The 22227-nt window shown below is 35.0% G+C and overlaps 1 protein-coding gene across 1 annotated transcript in view; it reads right to left on the bottom strand.

Annotated features, from left to right (window-relative positions):
* Window positions 1–2288: 2288 nt before the first annotated feature.
* The window catches only part of GLRA3 (glycine receptor, alpha 3), a 59683-nt gene continuing 39744 nt past the window's right edge, over window positions 2289–22227 (bottom strand). The window contains exons 6-8 of the mRNA XM_009074252.1: window positions 13109–13323; window positions 11408–11560; window positions 2289–2561 (exon numbers count right to left, since the gene is read on the bottom strand). Of these exons, the coding sequence (XP_009072500.1) occupies window positions 2289–2561; window positions 11408–11560; window positions 13109–13323 (641 nt within the window). The remainder of the gene's footprint in view (window positions 2562–11407; window positions 11561–13108; window positions 13324–22227) is intronic.

Below are 22227 nucleotides of genomic sequence, written 5' to 3'. Positions count from 1 at the left end.
ACTTTTGACTAAGTACTTTAGGAATCATCTAAATGAAACCTAAATTTTAATTTAGGATTTCTTTTGAAAACCAAATTATCAGTGGACTGCAGAGGCTTCTGTAACCATGGCAAATGTTATGGTTCCTGTAAAAAAACATCACAAAACCATCAGTTCAGGACAGATCTTGGTTCCATTAGGTCAAAATAGAACATCTTTACTTCCCAGAGGGCAGCAGCATGACATGCCAAATGTTCTGTGCATTTGAAAACAATCCTTCAAGAAACCACAACAGACTTTGCTGATAACAGAGCAAGTTAACATCCCTTTTCATACGATACAGCTAATGATAACTTTGAGAGAGGTGACTATAACCCAATAAAAATATCAGCCATTAGTTCATGATACACCCTCGCACAGGTGAGCACCTTCATAAGTGGACAGAATGTTTTGGAACATGCACATAAAGAAATCAACAAAAAGCAGATACAATCTCAGCCAAAAAAAAATAAATTAATTAAAGTGAATTGAATTCATTTTAGATCATAAATGAAGCAAAACCATGAAAGAATAATAATTTTAAAATACACGTGGATGATACATCTTCTTTCTGACACAGTTTAACAAAATCTGAGAGCTACTATTTTAGAATCTCTCTAATTAATCTGTGGAGGAAAACAATAACAAACCAAATCAAACTCAAGGTTGCTATATAATAATCCTCAGTGCAGTGTTACATTGCTCCTGTTACTTCATATGCACCATGCCTTTGGCAATGCACCAGATGTCTGTCCCAGCTGATTTTGCTTTTGCATACACATTTTGAGCAACAGCAAACCAAAAATTTTAAACATGTTAAAAATATTTTGTAATTAGAATCAGCCTCAGCTACTGGACTTAAGAGTATCTAATAATTCTAAATGTTACATTTCCAAATCCTAGCATGGTTTTGTTTTCCAACAGACAATATGGAAAAAAGTAAATACTCTTGCCTAGAAACTATGCCATTGATGTGATCTATGGTGCTAGAATTCAAAGAAGTAACTAATATGACTTATTTAATCCTAAACAGGGAAGGTCTTTCTAAGAGTTTTAGAAGTTGTTCTCTGACTTAGTGATGTGAAATATAATAAATGAAAAAGACATCCAGATAATTTCTTGTTTTAGAAGAGCTGTATGTTCTTCCAAAGTTGTGAAGTGCTTCTTAACCAGTATCTAAGTCATATAAATAAACTTCAAAGAATAAGTCCAAAAACTCGACATAGTCATAAATTAAACTTTTTGCATTTATGTAACTTGTAGGAGATAAATGTGCATAAACACAACCATATTCATCCTCCAAATATTTCAGTGGGACAACTGACTACTTGTTTTGAGTTTTGGTCCAAGATCTCTTAGCACTGACTCAAAATGAAGCATTGCAAAATGTTGATGAATTTTGTCTATTTCACAAGCTGTATGAGTTTCACCAATTGAGAGAAAAAAACCCTTAAAATATAAAAAGATTAAAAAATATATTTCAACTATCAAAGTGTAGGTAATTAAATAAAAAAAAAACTTTTAAGGAACAAATGCCTTACAAATGTTAATATATTCCCCATGTGATATGCAGACTATTAGACTGTATATATTGTGCTGTCTCAGATTAAATTCCCCATGTGATATGCAGACTATTAGGCTGTATACATTGTGCTGTCTCAGATTATTTCAACACACACCTTCCAGCTGAACAGCAATATGAAGTACATTGAATAAATTACATGACTTAAATGTGTCAAATATGTTCATTACAAAACCACAGATACTGGCCTTAAGACTAGATCAAGTCCTTCAAATTGTAGTCTCCAATCTCTAATTCATCATTATCTTGTAAAATTGAAATAAAGGTTACAAACACTAATCTAATTTCTAACACTGTGGGATTTACTTATGGTATTCTGGAACCATTTTTAAAATTAAAAATACACCAGAATTAAAAAAAAATTAAGAATATCAGAATACTGTACAATTATATCACTATGTAACATTATGTATAAATACTTGGCAGTAAAGCTTTAGTAGAGAGTGATTTACAATGAAAAATCTGTTAACATTTAGTTTGACAAGGAAAGTTTGCAATAGCAGATGCATCTTCACTGGGTGTCATTTTTCCATCCCACTGTAACTGGTCATTGCAGGCCATGCAGGATCTGTTTTCCTCTTTAAATACTTTTAACTCTCCCATTCACTCCTCTTGTGTGCATTTCCAATAGAAATCCTTCTGTTTAGCATGACAGCCAGATCTTTATGTACCGCGAGCCTTAATCTTGTTATTGGTGAATGTCCTCATGCCTGATGATTTTGTAAATTACCCAGTAAAAAATGTTGAAGATCAGAAAGGCTAATGGGAAACAAGCTCTGGATATTGTGTCTATCTTCTTGGCCCGGTCAATGAATACCTTTCTCATCTCATCAGGGCTTTTTGGTACAGTCTGAACAGGATTATTTGGCCCCTTTTGTGTCATTCCATCCTTTGCTTGTACACATGGACTCACTCCTCCGTATGCTGTAAAGCTAAACTGACTTTCCCGTGTATCATCATCCTGTGAGGAAAAAAAAAGGAAGAAAGAAAGAAAAAGAACAAGAAAGATATTTTTTTAATTTACAGAAATCTTACCTGTTACTAAATAGCAATTGCATCATTACCTCAGTGACTTCTTGAATCCAGAGTTTATCTTAATTGGCTGAAATTTGATCCCTATCAGTGTCTGTCAAAAATATTGCAGGGGCTTTAACAAGCAAAGAATCTTCCTATTTGTTTATAGATTCTGTAATCTATTTAGAGAAATTGGAAAGCTTAGCAAACTGGTGGTAGCTGGGCACACAACTTCTGATTTAGTTTAAGGTTCCCCATTTACAGTAAATATCCACAGTCTTCAACTGGACAAACTGCACACTGGTCTTTTAGGCAACAGCCATTGGGTCTGTACATTGCTTAACAAACCAGGATCCTGGCCTCTAGAGATACTCATTGTACAAGCACTGATTATGTGCATATTAATCATATTAGTGAGAATTCTGCCTATTTGACCACTGTATATTTGGTTGTAATTTGGTTAATAATGCCTCATTTCTGCTCTTCCTGTTGAATGCATCAGATTAAGAGAATAGTGCATAAAGTGTTTCAGTTGAAAACAAAATGAAGCTGAGGGCCAGATTTTTCTTCTGACTCATTCTTCTGTCAATTAGGGGAAAACTGGCACAGATATTCTGAATTCAGGGAACTATAAAAGAAAGTGATTTTTAATCAAGTGGCACAGAAACAAAAGCAGATGCCCTGAAAATAACATATTTTCATAGCATGCAATTAAAGAATGTGGCTTGTGTCTGAAAACATATTTTTAACTTCTTGTTGGCTGGTTATAGGTAACTTCAAGTAGTAAAAGAGGCAGGCAAATAGATGATACATAGGCTGAGAAGCTAGGGCCAAATTTGGTTTGGAAATATATTCCAGTGTACTCTTTTATTACATAGGTTACTCAATCATGTGATTTTTACTGCATTCACTATTTTTTCAATACTAATTTTAAAATGCAGTAATTTCTTTTTTCATGTCTAATTTAGCCTAGTTGCTTTAGGATTTTAGACTTTTATGAAATATGAGAAATTATTATGTATATATTTTTTCCTAAATAAGTACTTTGACAAATTATTTCCATAAGTGTTAAAAAATTGTTGAGCAGCTGGCAAGTTTACTTTTGTAAGAGAATTTTTGATATGTTGAAGCTCTTCCTAGCTTAAAATAAAAGGGCAAAAAGGTATTTATTTGCCATAGCAAGTCAATTAATGAGCATTTCAGTTCAATATTTCTGAAGTTTGTTTTAATTTAATCTCTTACTTTTCAATGAGCACAGTTTAAATGCAAAATGCCAAATTGGTTGGAAAATGCCTGTGATATTTGGAAAATCTGAAAGCATTTTGCAATGGAGAATTAATTCCAAACAGATTTAAAGCTTCAATCAAGTAGTACTTGCTAGAAGAACCATTGTTAATTACTTTGTTTAAAAATATTACAATGAGATTTCTTTTAAATACTAGTTGAAGAAGTTATCCACAAAAGTATGCAGATAAATTAAGTTTGAAGTGAACTAGTTGGCCATCAACATGATTGTCCACCAGGGCTCTAGTTATCACCCAACTGCAATACTTTCGTATATGTAAATTGAATAAATGTAGATGCTAATATAGTTCACTGAAACTATGATATTTCAAATCTGTATTAGAAATTGCCTTTAAAACATAAAAATAAAGAAAAATTAACATGAAAGAAAAGGAGGAGGAAAAATCACTGACTGACTTTACTATGGAAATGAATAACAGAAATACAAAATGATAGGATCATTATTTGATGACGTGATAAAATAAAGATATAATTACTATAATAGTGTTCCTCTTCTATCAGAAAAGAATGGGAAATAGCATCTTTAAATTAGTTCTATTCCAGAAGGCTTGTAGTGTTGTGTTCCAGTTCACAGAAGTATTAAGTTACAAATGCGTAGACTTTGAGAAATTACACTAAACTTGCTATTTAAACACCTTCGTATATACATTTCAAGGGTTTGTCTTTTCATACTTCTCCAGAAAATAATGCTTCTGATTGCACAGGCTGAGAAGGATAATAAAATAATTCTTCTGAGTAGCAGCTTTCAGTTATGCATGTTTTCAGGATGAGGCACTGACTTTACTGTCTCTGTTCTAGGTATACCTGAATGGAATCACCCCCTACTATGGTTTTAAAGACCAGTCTCTATTTTTGTGCTTGCAGACATCCTGTATCTAGTCTGACAGCAAATTGCTTGGAAATGCTCCCTGTTGCTGAGGAAGTGATGTGAAGGTCCTTCTAGGACTCCAGCATTTTTGCCCAGTGTCTGTTGGGTGGTGTCTCCGTGAGGGCAGCCAGGATGGTTGGAGCCTGCCAAGTAAGACCAATGTGCTAGGGCTAATGGATATGCAGGAAAGGGCACCTTCTGAAGCATATCAAGTGCCACCATAATTTTTTTCTGGGGTAGCAGTTGGAATATCCAAAATGTGGTTCTGCAAGTTTTCCAGCAGGTTCATAATGCAGTAAAATCACTAATTTGGCCTGAGAGTGCTTGTGCACAGCAGGAAAGATGCAGTTACTGTTATCACTGATACTAATTTTTGAGTGCTGTTTTGAAGGCATTTATATAAAATGTCAGTGACACCACATTTTTTAAAAAACTTGATTAATTTGGCTAAAGCCCCTCTTTAGACTAGAAATATTTCTCAGAATGCCTGTATCTGAATCACTGCTGTAGAGATCATCTAAAGGATGAATCCTGTATACCCCAGTTGAGAATCTGGACAGTGAATTTTCCAGAAAAGTCTTGCATAATCCTCAGAATTGGTTAAAGTTTTTGTAAACAATAAGAAAGCTTTTTAGTTTTCCTTTTGTGTATTTAAGTGCATCAGCACCACAGAAAATAATATTATTTCTAATATTTTTTGATAAAGTTTAAAAATGTTATCATCAATGAACTTTAATAAAGATTGGATATGAATAAAGTTTTTACACATTCAGCTCTAGAATGAATGTAAAAGTTATTTTGCATACAGCTACATATAAATATTTTATCAATTTATCAAAATTACTGTAATTAGAGAGTGGAAGTAAATTTAGATAACAATTTTTATTTAGAAAGTTTGAGTTCTTTGGAGGTCTGAAGGAAATAGTTTCAATTAATTTGTCTGTGTCAGCATTGTTCTGCAAATATTTAGCTATAAATTAACAGAAATCTGTCAGTTTCTGTGGTCTTGTGACTATGCTGTTTTCTATCCATATATTTAATAATACATTCATCTTGAGGAATGATATATAAGGGCTGACAATAACTCCATAACCTTTTGATTGTAGGTTGTGGTAACAACTTGAACTCTTATTCGAAGCCTTGACTTTGGTAACTTGAACACTGTATTTTTTACTGTCCAGTTTTGAGAAGGAAAGTGTTATTAAATTGTTTTGCACTGCAAGGAGTGCAAAATTTTAGTACTATGTTTTAATCCATATTTAAACAGATCAAAATGGATTATGATGAAATTAGCAAGACAGAGGTACCTTTATTGACATTTCACGTCATCACATACGGGTAGCAATGAAGGTATATGGAGTTCACATGGGAAGACATTATTTCAGACAAAAGGACAGGGCCTCTGTTAATGACTGGATATCACATTATGACAAATGGGACATCTTCTTCATAGTTTACCCTTAAATTTGTACTGTAGATTTGAGGCAAAGTCCCGTCTATAGGTCCTGTACATCTCAAGCCATTGCTATGCTGTAATGATTCACTGATTTCATTTCCATCAAGAACTCCCTCAAAATACTTTCATCAAAATGGGTGGGTTGACCAAAAAGAAAACAAAAGAAAAGAGGTGTGATTACCATTAAAGACAATCTAGTTTGCATATCTATTTTCCTCACTAAAGATACAGCGATCTTTAGACTTTTGAAAATAGAATTAAAAGATTGAATAGTCCTGAAAATTAAATACATTAACAGGTGATCTAAAATCAAAGTGTCATTGTGCAGTATATGTACACAGTTAATATTTTTCCCCATAAAATGTAAATGCAACTAAGAAAAAGCACTGATCATAAATGTGTTTCTGTATACCTATATGACTTCTAATTCTGCCATTTTTCCCCTTTTATTTTTCAAGGCAGAAAGGAGTGTAACTGTAAATGAGTAATTAATATTAATTCATTCTGAAGGAATGGCAATAAAATATTTCTGACATAGTTCTGTTCATTGGCCAGGTTTCTTTCTCTGTCAGAGGCGAAACATTATGGCTCATATACTGAGTATCGAATGAAGTCTCAAACTGGGAACCAAAATTTCCCTGCTCTCAGGATTCATTATGACATTTGTGTAATCATAAAGTTATTAGACCCTTTTTGAAAAACCTCCTCTAACTATTGTGGAAAACAGCAGGAGTAAGTTGCATGTTATGTTGTAATAACAGTTTTTATTTATAAATATCTTTATAACACAATCCCAGACACTTAAAAATTTTTGTTGATTTTGCGAAAACTGGATTGAGCCTCTGAAAAGAAATTTACCTTTCAGTTATTTGGAATCATTGAGTGAAGTCCATACTTAACAACCATAAGAATGGTGGCCAGAGGGTGCAGTTCTACCTAGGAATTGCCTTTGATGCTGCTGTTACTGTGTCTGGGAAGGGAGGCTGAAAATAAACTAGATGGTGTAAAAAAGCAGTGACTATAATTGGAAAAAGCAATGAACATGGCAAGGTTAGATGAGCTTCAGATGCCAAAATGTCTTGTTAGAGTTCTGTACATAATTTTATTTGCATAACTGTATAATTTACTACAGGTATCTTATCCAAATTCAGCCTTACAGTTCTTAAGAGAGAGACTTCAGTTCTTCTGGTTTTAATCAGCATTGAGAAGGTATAATCCTCGATTTTAATTAAATTTACAAAATATTCCAATCTAGGGAAACCTGCAGATTTGTTTGAGGATATGTTAAGAGTTAAAATTGAATTCAATGATTTGAACAAAGTGTCTGAAAAATACAGGAGAAGGGGCAGAAGGTGCAAATAGAAGGTACTAGTTTTAGCCAGGAATGATCAACTTCACAGGCATACAATGGAAAGTCAATGGCTCTGCAGTAGTTCTGGAAAAAGTTCTGCAAGATATGGAAGGTCACAATCTTGATATGAGCCAATAACATGCTGTTGTTTAAAAGGCAAATGGTAAACTGGTTTGGATAGGCAAGTATATAACTTGCATTATTTGGTCCCTTGGCTGCTCTCAACTGTTACTGGGTAGGTTTCATGTTGCTCATGTTGCAGACACAGTTTTGAGGAATTATATGAACTTAGGAGAATTTCCAGGGAAGGTGAAAGAAAAAAATCCAAACCAAACTAAAACAAAAATCTCAAAACAAAACCAAACCAAAAGCTGTACCAACTGAGAATATTTAAAGAAAATACTGAATGGAAATGTGCAAATGGTGACATAAAGGAATGAAGTAGCATATTTTCCATGCCCCTTCTAGACAAACTGTGAGAGACCAAAAAAGGCATTAATAAAAAACCTTTTTAAACCATTGGAATAGATTTCAGGGGAGCTTGTGGAATTTTTATGACCGGGAAGAATTAGTTACAAATGATCTTGATTTAAGTAAGGAAAACTACCTCCCAAAGGCACTGAAATTCAATCCTCTGACTATTGCTTCAGTTACTTGGTAAAAGTAAATACTTCTTGCAACAAGCATATCTTTCTAATTAAAAAGAAAATAAATTCTGGAAATTCTTCAGCTGACTTAGTGCAATTAGATATCATTGATACATGTTCTCTTCTGACAACACATACCTGAAATGAAACATTTACAAACCAATCTACTTTTGGACTTTTGCAACAGAGTTGAATCACAAGTTTTTCTGTACCCTTGCAGCTAATACGCCAGTGACAAAAATCTCTGTATTCAATTGTTAGAATTCACCTGGTAGAAATACCTGATCCTAGTAAAATGTCCCAAGATGGTAAGCATACAGAATGAAAAAGTCATCCTAGCTGCTTTAATTCTTTAATAGTTTTAGACATAAATACTACATAGAATAGTGTTTTTCACTTTGAAAAGGAAAAGCATTTAATGTTCAAGGAAGCCCCTGAAGTTTATTCTAAATGCAGCCTTTTAACATAACTTCTTTTCACCTCTTTTAACTTTGTGGTCAAATGAACATTTCTTTTTACATGATAATTTAAAAAGTCAACACAATCTATTTCCTGACATTCAGCAGCTGTTTGACCTAGTCCAAAGGGAAAACAAACATTGAAAACTTTATAAACATGAGCCATAGTAACTGACTTTGAAAAAGACAAAAGAGGAAGGAAAAAGAAGTTAATTTGACTTATGAGCCTAGGGCCTGAATTTTGTATTAGAAATTGTGGTGAATAAATAATAACATTTGTGGTAAGGAAGGCTAGTTATGAACTGCATTTCTTATTCTGTAACATGTCATTCATTATTTGTATACCAGAGGGTTTAGGATGTGATGTGAATTTTTTTAGAGAAAGAAAAATCTCCATTCTGTAACATTTCAAGTCCAAGTATACTTGTTGGGCAAGGAATGATTTAATAAAACATTGAGAAAGAGAGAAGCAATTAGATGAGCTGTCTCTAGAGCATGAAAAGGTGTATTCTCAAAGGAGCTTTAGCTCTACATGGAATTGAAGTGAGTCAAGAAACATTTAGTTAAAGGAATGTTTTTTGAAAAACTACTATTTCTCTAAAATTATAACCCTGAAAAAGAACAAAGAATTTTTTGGGTAAATTTAGACTGAGAAGCCTGTCTTGTGATGAAACACACAGATACAGGAAGGAGGGGAAAGCCACATACTCATGAATATATTTAATAACCTCACCCAGGTATTAAATGAAGAACAGAACTGAAATGCATGTCTCCATCCTTTGGAATCTTGATACTTTACTACAGACTCTGAAGTCTCTAAGCCTAATACTGTAATTTTATAAGAACCTAGTCATCAACCTACCTGAAGCTAGAAGACTGTCTAATGAAGTGTAAAATTAGAACAAGGAATTTTAAGTGTGAATACAAAACTACCATGATGTCAAGCACTGATCCAGCAAAACACTTAAGTCAATGAGGTTATTCATGTGCACACTTTTTTTTGTTTAAGAGGTCTCCTCTCAGAAGTGCTTTCTTTGTATATTGTGGATCCTTCCTCAGATACCTCTAAGGTGAAAATTCATTGATTGTGGCTGCTGAAGAATTGTCTTTGTGAGTTTTGTCTTGCTAGGAGCTAGAAAGGCATTTGGTTTGATTCTGAGGGAGTAAGATATTATCTGCCAGTTTCTAACTCTGTGGTTATAATAATTGACTTGAATTTAAGAAAGATATCACCAAAGTTGAATGTGGCAAATTTGCCTGAGATTCAGAAGAAACAATAATAGTGAAAACTGAATGAACTAAAAGTATAGCACATAATGTATCACATAGCTGTTTGTATTTGGTACATGACACATTTATTGTGGCTCACCGAATCCCTGTCCAGTAATATATGTCTTCCCCATCCCATTCTTCCCATTCCAAACCTTTAAGCAGCTTTCACAGAGCTGCCATATTCCAAGAACAAATACCCTGTCACAAAAATGTTTTGTTTTTTCTTCCCTGGTACTGTCAGTGAGAAATAAACCCCACATTTTTCACTGGGAGAAATGCTGAAAGCAGGTACATGCCATCTGAATCATCCTCTAGGCTACAGTACATGAGTTTCTCTGTGCAGCTGGAGAATTCTGGGACTTGACACACAGGGACAGGAAAATGTATGAAAATGTAATTTTCATTTGACTGTCCAGCTTGTCTTTTAACACAGAGTTTTACTAGCATAGAGTGCATAGGCTTTAGAGTAGTGCAGATGTTCAGTATCTTCGAAGTACAAGGGAGACAACCTGTAAAATATCTTTTCCTTGTGATGTAAGCAGTAAACTGAGGCAAATCATGGGAATGAAAGACAGCTCAACTGAATCATGTTGCTATGGTCAGACTTTCATCCACTCATGTTATTGCAGATAGTGACTAAAAGCCCATGGAAAAGCTCTGCATGACATCGGTGGTGGGTACTAATTTAATGGGTAGGCTGGAGAACTATTTACTCCTTGTAAAATCAGAAGCAGGAGTTACATACTCCAGTAAGAAATTTTCCTTACTGCTTGATTGAACTATGGACTTCAGAGTTCAAACTCATATACTTAGTTTTTCACTTTGCACACTGGTAGTGAGTTATTCTACTGGTATTCTAGATAGCTCCAGCTATGAAATATTGATTACCATTACTATATTAAAGTTTCTTACTAGTTATATCAACAATTGGCATTAATTAACAGCACAGAAGAAAAAACTCAAACTTATCAGCCTTTTAAAGCAAAATGTTTGTTCTTCCATTAATAATGTTATTTGAATAAGTGCTCTTTCAATAAAAAATATTTGCATGAAATACAAGTGTTAAGGCTTTGAATTGAATACTAGAATGAAATTAGGAAACATTATTTGTTGAATCTAAAGGTAGTACAAACTGCTGCAAATACCAGTAACATTCATTCATCTGACTTTTCCAACAGAGTGAAATTCATGCTTGTGCAGATGGCTCCCACATGGCCCATGCCTCATTTAAATCCCTCTTAATCCCTCTTTTGAGAATTCAAGTTGGATTTATGCAATTCATAGTCCTTGTAGTGACCCTTTGTCTATAGTGAATTTTGTTCTGTGCTGCCATTTTATTTACATTGCCAATTTAAGCTGTGGCATGTTCACCAAATTAATCCTATATCCTGGCATGATTCAATTAGATCCTCTGTCAAAGCTGTGAATACCATTACTTTTACCTTGCTCTTCTTCCTCTTGCGACGGAATCGCAAAAGTTCTTTATGCTGCCTTGACACAAAGTTTACAGCTGCATACTCCAAAAGTGCAGAAAATACAAAGAGCAGACACACTGCCATCCAGATGTCAATTGCTTTGACATATGACACCTAGGGAGAGAAGACAGCAGAAAACTGAGTATGTTAAAACAACAGATGTGAAGTTTAGTACTTGATGTCAGGAGGAAGTGCATTAATGTCTCCACATCCTAACACTACTTTTATCAAAAAAAACTTAACATGAAAGCTAGATAACAAGAGGAGCAACAATTCAATCTATAAATGTTAATTTTTTTTTACAAAAATATAATCTTTCACAAAATATGTTTAATTCATTAACAGTTCCTCACGGTGTACTGTATATTTCATTGCAAGCCAAATAATCCACAAGAAACACATGCTCTTCCTCCATTTGTCCCACAGAGATCTGTGAAGGGACCAAAGAATAGTTTATAGTGGGACCAGTGAGAATTCCTGTATTATAATGGATCCAATTTAAAGTTCCTGGAATAGAAATTTGAAGAAGGGAGATAGATGGGGAAATCTGATATGCTCATTCGCTGCTAATATAGACACAAGAAATTCAATATATAGTTTCAAATTAGTCCTGTAATTTTGACACAGTGGAGGTACTGAAAATCAGATGCAGAATAGAGCTCATTGCAATTCCTTATTGCCAAGCTCAGATGCAGGACATAATCTGAATCAAGAAATTAGGCCCTGTTCCCTCTTTGCATGCAGATTTACTAAAGCTTTTCTTATATAAGCAAACATAGCCTCAAATTGTGACAAAAACCATCTGTAGCTCTCTGGTAACATCTTACATTGTTTTTCTGAGTTTTTAGAGCATTCTATTTTCTTATTTGTTGATGCTACATTTGGATGCATTTGGATCCATGTATGTGAAACACAAAACACACTCAACTGTGTTGGGGCTATCTATTTTACTTAGAAAAAAAATGGAATTAGAGAACCTAAAAATACCATGTTAAAACTAATGCAAAAGTGGACTTTTCTGTATTTTTGCTGTATACATTTTATTTCTATTAACTGCAATGACACACGAAGATGGTCAAGCCTTAAAATGAAAAAAGAAATATTTAAAGCAATAACAAGTCAAAGAAACTGAAATAGTTAATCATAGAAATAAACTTTTAGCTATTTACATTTTGTAGCGAACTATTCTTTATACAATCATTCGAAGATACTTAGGTCCTCATTTTTCTACATTTTAATGTAAATATGTTTGAAACTAGTGAGTTAATTCATGATGTAGGCAGTTTTTGAGAAAGGAATATAACTGAGACCAGGTTAGAATACATGACCTTTGGAATTTCAGGCGTATCTGCTGGCATGTCATCAGATACTGAGATGTGAAAAATGATGAGTCAGTTAATGCAGGATTTATGTAGTACTGAATAAAATTATTTTCATTGCTTGTTCAGGTTTATTTGATTTAGTAGATATGTGGTTGGCTAAATAGTTGAGACAGGAGAAATAGAATATATTTGACTGGTGAACCAAAAAACCCCTAAATATTTCAAAATTATTTATCTCTTTTGGTTAAATGTTAATAATTAAAAGACTTTAGGCTGACTGTAAGTATTTATTTGTCACATAGCATTATGACAAATGCAGTACAAAGGAAATTTTTCCTACCTTTGGAAGAGATGCTCGTGAACCTGAGCTTTGTGTTGTCATGGTCAGTACAGTTGTTATGCCTAAAGCCACTCTGGCTGGAGCTGCATCCATATTGATCCAAAATGACACCCAGGAGAGAATCACAATCAAGAGACTTGGTATGTACATCTGGATGAGATAGTAACCCATCTGCCTCTCAAGGTGAAATCGGACTTCAATACATGTAAACTTTCCTTTATATAAGAAGAAAAATAGTTAATAGAAATCGAATGGCTTGTATTGTAAGCATCTACTGCACACCCTAAAGAACGTATGGTCTGTCAAATACATTTGTTCATTCATAAAAGATTAAGGTTTTGATTTCTGAACAGTGATTTTTCATATGTATGGTCCCCATTATAACAGGACTATCTACTGGAAAGAAAGGGGACAGAAAACCTGAAAAATTAAGAATTCAGTAACCTCTGGTACTCTTCTTTCCTTATAAAATCCAAACCATAATTCATTATGACAATAGGAAAGTTCCTCTTGTGATCACACCTTTTTTGCCACTTATGGTTTGGAAGTACTTCTGTGTGCAAAGAAAATGCTTGGCCTCCCATGGTTCAATATCTCCTTTATATTTTGGGTCAAATTTAAGCTTAATTTTATTTTTTTAATCTAACAAATTTTGGAAAAATATAGTGAGATCAATATAAGCATTAGGTTATAAATAGGATATTCTGCTAAATCTCTCCCGTTATCCTTATTCAAAATGTTGCAGCTCAAAAGTACAATGACCAAGATTTAAACAGAAATTGAAGATTTGAGACTAGGCAACTTTACAAAGGTAATTAAATGGTCTAATTTTATCCAGGTACTGAACGTCATGCAAATTTCACTGATTTAACCAAATCAGAACAAAAAAATCTATTGTTAGCTCATAAAATGCCATAAACCCATTTTTAATCCTATTCAGATTGTTGTGGGTTTTTTCACCCTGTAAACTGTAGGTTATTTCACAGATCTTGACCTGGTCTCATTAGATTTTCTACTTCTGCTCAATGCTCATATTAGTCACATATGAATGGTGCTGAAGGCAATGCTGTTACTGTAAACAGTGCATACATGGAACAGTTTCTCACAGCAAGAAATATACATAATTTATTATACTTACTTATTTTGGATGAAAGCTTTTCAAAGTTTAACATGGAAGTCTGCATTGTTATTTATTTGACGAGTGGTACGAAGCTTTTTGATTATGTTTCCAAGAAGTTTTTGATAGATATTTTCCTAATGAATTTTTATTTATCAAAATGCCATTTTATAGCAAATTGTTCCAATATAATATATATTGTATTGACAACATTTATGTAGTGGACTTATTTATGAGCTTATCTTAATAAAATAAACTGTGTATTATACTGTGACAATAGTGTTAGTCATAGAGAAATGAGTTTCAGATAAAGTCAAACTGAAATGTTTTTATTCTGAGCATATTAAGCACTTGGAAATATCTTCCAATTTCATTATTTTCATAACAGTTCTTTCTATGATGCCATAATGAATGTCATTCTATTACATTTTTATTCTGTTGAGACTAAAAATATTTAGAAAGACATTTGCTACGATGTTCAATTTAAAAATTGCATTCTGTATCTCAGGAGTTTTATATCTGCCAGTTCAATTATTAGTTCCATTCCTAATTGCCAGCGTTTTCTGAATCCTATCTACACCCCTGAAATCTGTGTCCCAAATCCTGGCTCAACCATCTGCTGCCCTAGCTTCAAAACTGATTTCTGCTTCAATCATGGAATGAAATCCTAGTTTAACAAAGTGAATGGGAATTTTGGTGTTTAATTCCACAGCCTTCAAAGGATACATACACAATATACTCTTTCAGTTAGCAGCTCAGTAACCCTCATGAAAATAGAAGTTCTGCACTGACTGGCCTTTGTCATAATCATATTCTTACTTCAAACTGGTTCTTACCCTGAAGACTTCTTTTTTTTTTGACATTTGTTCTGTTAATTGAGCAGTCTTGGACAGCAGCAGACTCCCTCATACATCACAGTATATCGTGGTAAGGAGTAACAGAAATGCATCAACGAAATCTAGGTCTCTTGCAAAGCCATTTTATTTGGCATCACATCAGTAGCAATAATTCAGCATGCAACATTTTCTTCTTGTAGGATCTTATATTCTCTTTCAAAAAGAAATGAGGAAGGAAAACTAAGGAGCACCAGAGTGCATTATATAAGCATATGCATATATGGAGTGTCAGCAAACACTGAATATTGCTTGTATGTTGTGGATTTTTTTTTTCCTCCAGAGAAATGTGGAATAAGAGATCTGAGTCTCTTTCCTGAGTACTGCAGTGGACTTGAATTATTTTAGATCTCTCAGAACAAAAATTCCGTGGTCCTAAACAGGGAACAGTAAATAATATACTAGCTCTGATATGGACTATTTTATGTTGTTGCAATCTGACAGGTCTGAAGAAGTGCAAATGAAATATATTGTAACCACAGGGAAGGAGAGAAAAAAGTGAGGACTATGAAGAGGCAAGAACTAGGACTGAATGATGTATCAGAGAAATTATTCTGGACAATATTTTTACCTGGTTTTGCATTTTTGTAAACATCATTGGCTGAGATATAAAACCTCAAAACCTGTAATACCAAAACCAAACAAACAAAATGAAAAGAGGAAAGTGAAGTGTGTCTCAAAGTGGAAAAAATATCTTTACTTAAATCCACAGCATGTATGACAGATTCCTTCCTTTGTCTTAGACCCAGTGAGTTTATGGCCATGCCAGGCTTATGTCCACTGCTTCCTAGTCAAGACCACAGTGTTCCTCTGTTCTAGTACAGCACTGAAAGATTAATATATGGCAACTCCCCAGGGAGACTGGTAGCTACCTAGGCAGACACTTTTCTCTTTTACTCCACTGCTGGCAATTGAAGAAAGGCAGCAGTTGGAAGTCAGTCTCAGACCAGCAACTGCTGCAACAGCAATGCTAAGTGTGGAAGAGGTGATATTAGGTTTTGCCCTTCCTGACTGAAACCAGAACCACCTGCATAAACTTGGATAATGAGGCAGAGTGGAAGAAAAACACTTGCACTAGTAGATGTGATCTCCAGCCAGGAGGCAGCCAGCAGAGGCTGTGCTGTTGTTTCCCACCTGAAGCCAGAATCCAGCTGTGGGCTTCCTTTCTCTTCCTGTATTCCATTTCAAATTCAAAGCCAGGTTAGCTGTGGTTAAATCTATTTGACTGGATGATTGAATGGATCAGAAGAGACATACCCATGAAGTCATCTCAGCTGGGGAAGGAGACAGATGAGCACTAAGAGCATTGCTCTAATAATTCATTTGCAGTACACAGAAGGTAAGCTCTAGCTTATTTTGATATGCACTGTAAATGTCATGTAGAGTGCCTAAGAGGATAGGAATCCCTTGTGGTATTGTGGTTTTCCTGCGGCTGAGCAACAAATTAAGAGCTGATGGTAGTTTCAGACTAGAGTTAAATATAAATGTGCACACAGTTCAGAAAATGAACAGATTTTTGTAAAGCAAAAGAAAGAAAAGCTATTGAGGGCTTCCTAAGGGATAAGCAGTTTTTCCCAAAACAATTTTGTAACACTCTTGTAAGCCGAGCCTAATCAGGGATTTAAATGTGCTAGAGGCACCAAAAGTGCTGACTTGATGAAAGTTGTACCTATGCACATGAAGTGAAGGTACTGGTATATATGCATGTGATGGTGCATTTTTCTCTCTTACCCATGTTCTTTGGTAACGTTAGATCTGCTGTGCTGGCATGATTTGCATGCAGTGTCTATGCTGAAACCAAACTGTAGTGAAAAAATTTATATTGTAGTTAGTCTATATGTTTTTTCTTTCCCCCAGAAAGTGTAAGTGGCTTTTCTTTGAACTCTGTGTTTAGATCACATAATCTTTTTTTGGCTGTCGCTGCTGTGGCTGTGAATAACTTGAGAAGAGCAATTTTCTACCTTAGCACAACTTCACACTGCACAGCCTTCCACAGCACATGGCAGGTACTCTTTAAACAATGCTATGCAGGCAGCAGCACATCCTGTATGATTAAAAAGTACTGTCAGTAGTAAGCTTTTCTTAACTGTACCTTTACAATGCCATGATAATGTTTACAATTCCCAGGAAGGCTGAGTAGCTGTTTCTGAAGCTACACAGAATGTTTTCATAAGGGAGAATCACCTTAGGAAGCTGAGCTAAAGGAAATAGTATGCTTGATAAATAATTATTAAAGAAAGGAGTAATAATATCTATTAAATCACTATGAAATTAAAATTGCTAAGTATAAACAAACAAAAAGAACTAATCATGCAGATATTCAACTGTTAATCCATGCAGAATGCAGATTTATCTGCTGAAGGTTTTGGTTCTTGAAACCACTTTTAGATACTAGTAAGTGATAGTGTGACCTTCCTGGTAAGTCATTGATAATGCTAATAATTGATCTACTGCAGAAATATTTCATGGATGTAGAGAGAACTGTTGCTTAAGGACTATATAGCTTAATGAAATGACATTAATCTATTTACTTAAAATAAGAATTTTATATATTCTGAATAGAGACTGATTCAAACCTTAGCAGAATTGAACTAAACTAAGTTAAGCAAATCTGAATAGATCTTTATGGAACCCTGCAGAGTACAAGTCTTGGATTTGGGCATCAGGTATTTTATATTCCAATTTCAACGTATCTGTCAATATGAATGTGGATTACACAATTCTGTTTTTACCAATGGCTGATGACCAACAAATAGCCAGCCAATGGCCAAAATATTGCTAGCTATGGAGATTTGCAAACAGAGTCCTGGGGCAATCGGGCTGTGATGATGGTGCACTCTAACACTGCATTTCCCCCCTTGAAAAATAGCAGGTTCAACATGAAATTAATTACTGAGAACAGCAGAAAAGGAGAAAGGGAGAGTGAGACTTCTTCAGTGGCTAGGATATGTTTAACCTATATGTCTGACTTACTTAGATTTAATGTCTTAATACAATAGAGCATTTCTCCCATTTTTCTCTCTTCTGGGAATCCCATTCTTAAGCAGCTCAATTCATTTACTCCCCACAGAGTTCCTAAGCATTCAAGTTCAAAATGAGCTTGAAAATTGTATTAGATAAAGTATTGACTTCTAGGTGCTATTCTAAACCTCTGTAGTGTTTATCATTTTTAGACTTGTAAAAACCACAGTTCTTCATTTTATGTGGAAAAGATAACAGCTGACACACTTTTCTCTAGAGAGATAAAAGCAAAGAAGGTTCTTTATTCTAAAGGCGAAAGTTAAACACTTATTCTAAGACAAAATAATACGTGGACTCAAGAAAGAGATTTTGTATGGATTGAGGTAATGTGGCTACTGCTCTTTGTGTTTTTGACTGTTTTCTGGTGTTTAACACCATGGATTTACAGGTTGTTAATAAATACTTGCTATTGCAATGCTATGAGTAAGTTACTAACATTGAAAAGAATTTTTCTGAGGATGGATCTATGTTCTAACCGAAATAACTGTTCAGCCAAAAGCAGACAAAGTTGCAGAAGGGAATAAAACTATCACGAAAAGAGGGATGACACAGCGCTTTCCTTTTGCCTTTTGATATGTGCTTTCTTATTTCTCTGCATCTGCTAAAATAGGATTGCAATTAACCTCTCTTGGCAACACTGTGGTATGTATCACACCACAATCATAATGACAGATGATTTTCACAGAGAGCATGAAGGAGGTTGAAATATATAAGCTGAATTTTCCATGAGGCAGTACTGTTCCTTTCACTTCACTGTTTGAGTCATTATCAGAATTACCAGAAGGCAAGCAGTCTATCAGATTTTACCTTGTTCAGTAAAGAGACTTTCTTTTTTTCCTCCCAGAATGTGACATCCTCATTTGAGAGGCACTCTGCTTTACTTATTACTGAAATACAGTTAAATGCCTTCTGTCCTTTTGTCTTTCTATGATAAAATTTATTAAACAAAAAATACAATTCATAAATTATGTGTATGCAAAGCTGTTTACTTCAAGAGATTTTATCTATAAAATTGACTACATGCAAGTAAATTTAGCTGAAATTATTTTCATACCTTTCTAAGAAGGAGACAGGGTAATAAAAAAGCACTTGATAAGTGCATTCTCCAGAAACTTTGCAATTCATACTTTAATATAAATTGCAATTTCAGTATATTTTGCTGACAAAAACTGCTTATAAGAGTACTCACCTTTTCCTCATCATAAAACAGATAAAACAGGCTGTATCATCAGACTGCATAGCAATTATGATTTTCCAGTGTCAGGCATATAGAACTAGATGAGTTCTCATGTATATGGCTGTTGTCTATGTATCTAAAGCCAAGATTCACAAAGCAACTCTAGGAATGTACTACCATTCAGTTTTTCTTTCACATCACATTCTGTGGGTATCTCTAGCATATTGGGGGAAATCAGTGCCGATGTTGTCACCTGCCATTGACTACATAAATTCCTGGTCAGGAAGTGGCTTTTCATAGCTTGTTTGGAAACAAATACTGGGACAGGTGGTAAACTTACCATTGGTGTAAGACTGATAATTGCTGCAGTAAAAGAAAGTTGAAAACAAATATGGAACAGAGAAACTAATTTGTTTTCAGGTTCATAAATTTGCACTTGCAGCTCCTATCTCTCCCAGAATGGAGGACCAAGCTGTATTGAGTGGGACCTTCGTGGGCTGGAGGATTGACTGCAACATCATAGCAGTTGGCAAAGACAAATGCACAGTCCTGCGATGAGGGTGGATTAACCCTATGCACTGATACAGGCTGGGGATGAACTGGGTAGACAGCAATTCTACAGAATAGGTCTGGGAGCCTGGGAGATATCAAGTTGAACAGTAGTCTTGTGATGTGACAGACTAGTCACAGTGCTGCCCTGTGTTAGGAGGGGCAGAGAGGGAAGAAATATAAACTAAAGAGAATCTGATAGCAACATAAATAGCAAGGACATGTAGATGCAATGTTTCTACTTCCAGGACAGCTGATGATTTTTTATTCAATGAATCTTTAAGATAGAATGCTTAAATTTTGATCAGTGTAGGCATGACAATTGAGGTCTTATCCCCCTTGAGAAAAATGCCTTGTTGGAGTCAAACAGTGCAGTTTTCGGTGTCTAGGGATGGTCACATCCTCAGCCTGCCATAGACTCTCTTTGTTTATCAAAGTGTTTATAATTTCTTAAGAGTGAGAAGCTTCAGAGATTTCACACTCATAGACTACCTCCTAGATAAAAAGTACAAACTTCATTTTCAGAAAAGTGGTCTGTGAAAAAAACCCAGGGAGTTTGAAGCCGTGGCTTAAAAATCACTTCAACAGTCTCAAAAAGAGTGGTTTAGGTGTTTGACAAAACAAGTATGGGTCTGAGTTGTTGGCAGAGTAAGGCATCAAAGATATATCTCCTTTAATCACTATCCTGTAGGCAGCAAAATAGCCAAATAGAAGGCATTAGGTCAGTTGAAGGTGAGACCTAGAAGGGCCACAACCTACGCATTGTTAAGGAACTTGTTTGACCCTATGGGGGACCCAAAGGGATCATGAGAAAAGATTGTGTTTGGGATGTATGTGTTAGGAGGTTGAATGGGGAATGCAGAGCAATGGAAATATGACATTCGTCGAGATCGCAATTATCAGAAACGGTCACATACAGAACCCATCAGTCCTGGTGTTGAGTGTAGCAACCATAGCTCCACTGTTTCTAGGCCAAAAGGCATCAATAGACCTAAGTTCTGAGCAGCATCATTCAAAAAGGCAGGTGTAGTGCATTATCCGTGGTGCAGGAATAAAGCAAGACACAGAGTATTTCTGTTTGTGCCTGTTAGCCAATACTATCAGGTATAAATTTGTGCAGTCATACATCAGGCTTTTTTAGCTGTGATTGAAATTATCTGTGATTGAAATAAAAATTGGGTGTTGCCTAACAGCCCAGGGGAGCAATGCATGTCATATAGGAATGCGGCAAAGCAAGACCATCCTTGTAATGCTAATGGTTCATATGTGATTTTTCTGGTTGTTATGATTCTACTTCACTTCCTAAATTTGCCTCTGCGGATATGCCCGCTGATGCAAAACACAAAAATGAACAGAAATGTTGTTGCGTCACTTCAGAACACAAGATTTGATGAGCCATTTTTCTGCTATGTCTCTATATTTAGAAGCAGTTTATTTTTTGAGCTCTGGTTACAGTGATCCATTTTCAACTGGGCATGAAACACTGATGAGACATAGACTAATGAGTTTCCACATACTATCCTGAAGCTTCATGTTAATTTGTTTCACAGGCAAAATTTCTGGATATTTTTTTCCGTTTTACAGGGTGCCTCAAAAGAGATTCCCATCCTGTGTTGTTACTAAATATAATTTGAAAACTCTTCTTGGTCACTTACTGCATACCAGCTGCAGTTAGTTAGCATTATTTTTAAAATTCATTTTATCTGATCTGGCATAGGCCAGAGAAATACTTTACTTCATGTTTTGAAAATTAATTTTTTAAAATTTTGTTTCTTGTGGAGTATCCTAAAGGCGTATCTGCCTGCAGTATCTTGTTTCAGGAGCCTTAAAAAAGCACATTACTGGTCGCATATCCAAGTGACATAGTGAAAATAGACTCTTAGCTGTTGTCTTTTAATGTAATATTTATGATTTCTTAGCCTACAAATGGTATTTAGTACTACTGGTTATAACAAAGAAAGAAAAGGCACTGCCACCCTCCTAGAAGCCAAACCCTCTAATCTGATTAAGTTTGCTTCTTACCGAAGACTTGAATAAAAAAGAAAAATAATCTGGAGAAAATACCCTCCTCTTGAAGAGGAGAGTATCACAACAATGTAGTCCTGCACGAATAAGACTATCTTTTTTTCTTGTTTGCCCTGCCAAAGTTCTTCTAGATCTGTACTTGTAATTTTGGTGCTGTAAATCAGAGCAGGCCACTCTGCTGCTTCCTCTGATGAGACCCTTCTGCCTTCAGATGGTACTGCTCAGCATCACATTTTACCCCCCTGTCACAGGCAGGTCCCACAGTTGTGCAATTGTCTTCTCTTCTGCTGAGGTCTTTTAAAGTCTCCATCCTCTAGCTGCATCTAGGCTTCCAAGT

Source organism: Acanthisitta chloris, unplaced genomic scaffold (assembly GCF_000695815.1).
Source record: "Acanthisitta chloris isolate BGI_N310 unplaced genomic scaffold, ASM69581v1 scaffold575, whole genome shotgun sequence".
Lineage (NCBI taxonomy): Eukaryota > Metazoa > Chordata > Aves > Passeriformes > Acanthisittidae > Acanthisitta > Acanthisitta chloris.
The sequence above is the reverse complement of the archived record's forward strand: the minus strand, read 5'-3'. Positions and strand labels throughout refer to the sequence as shown.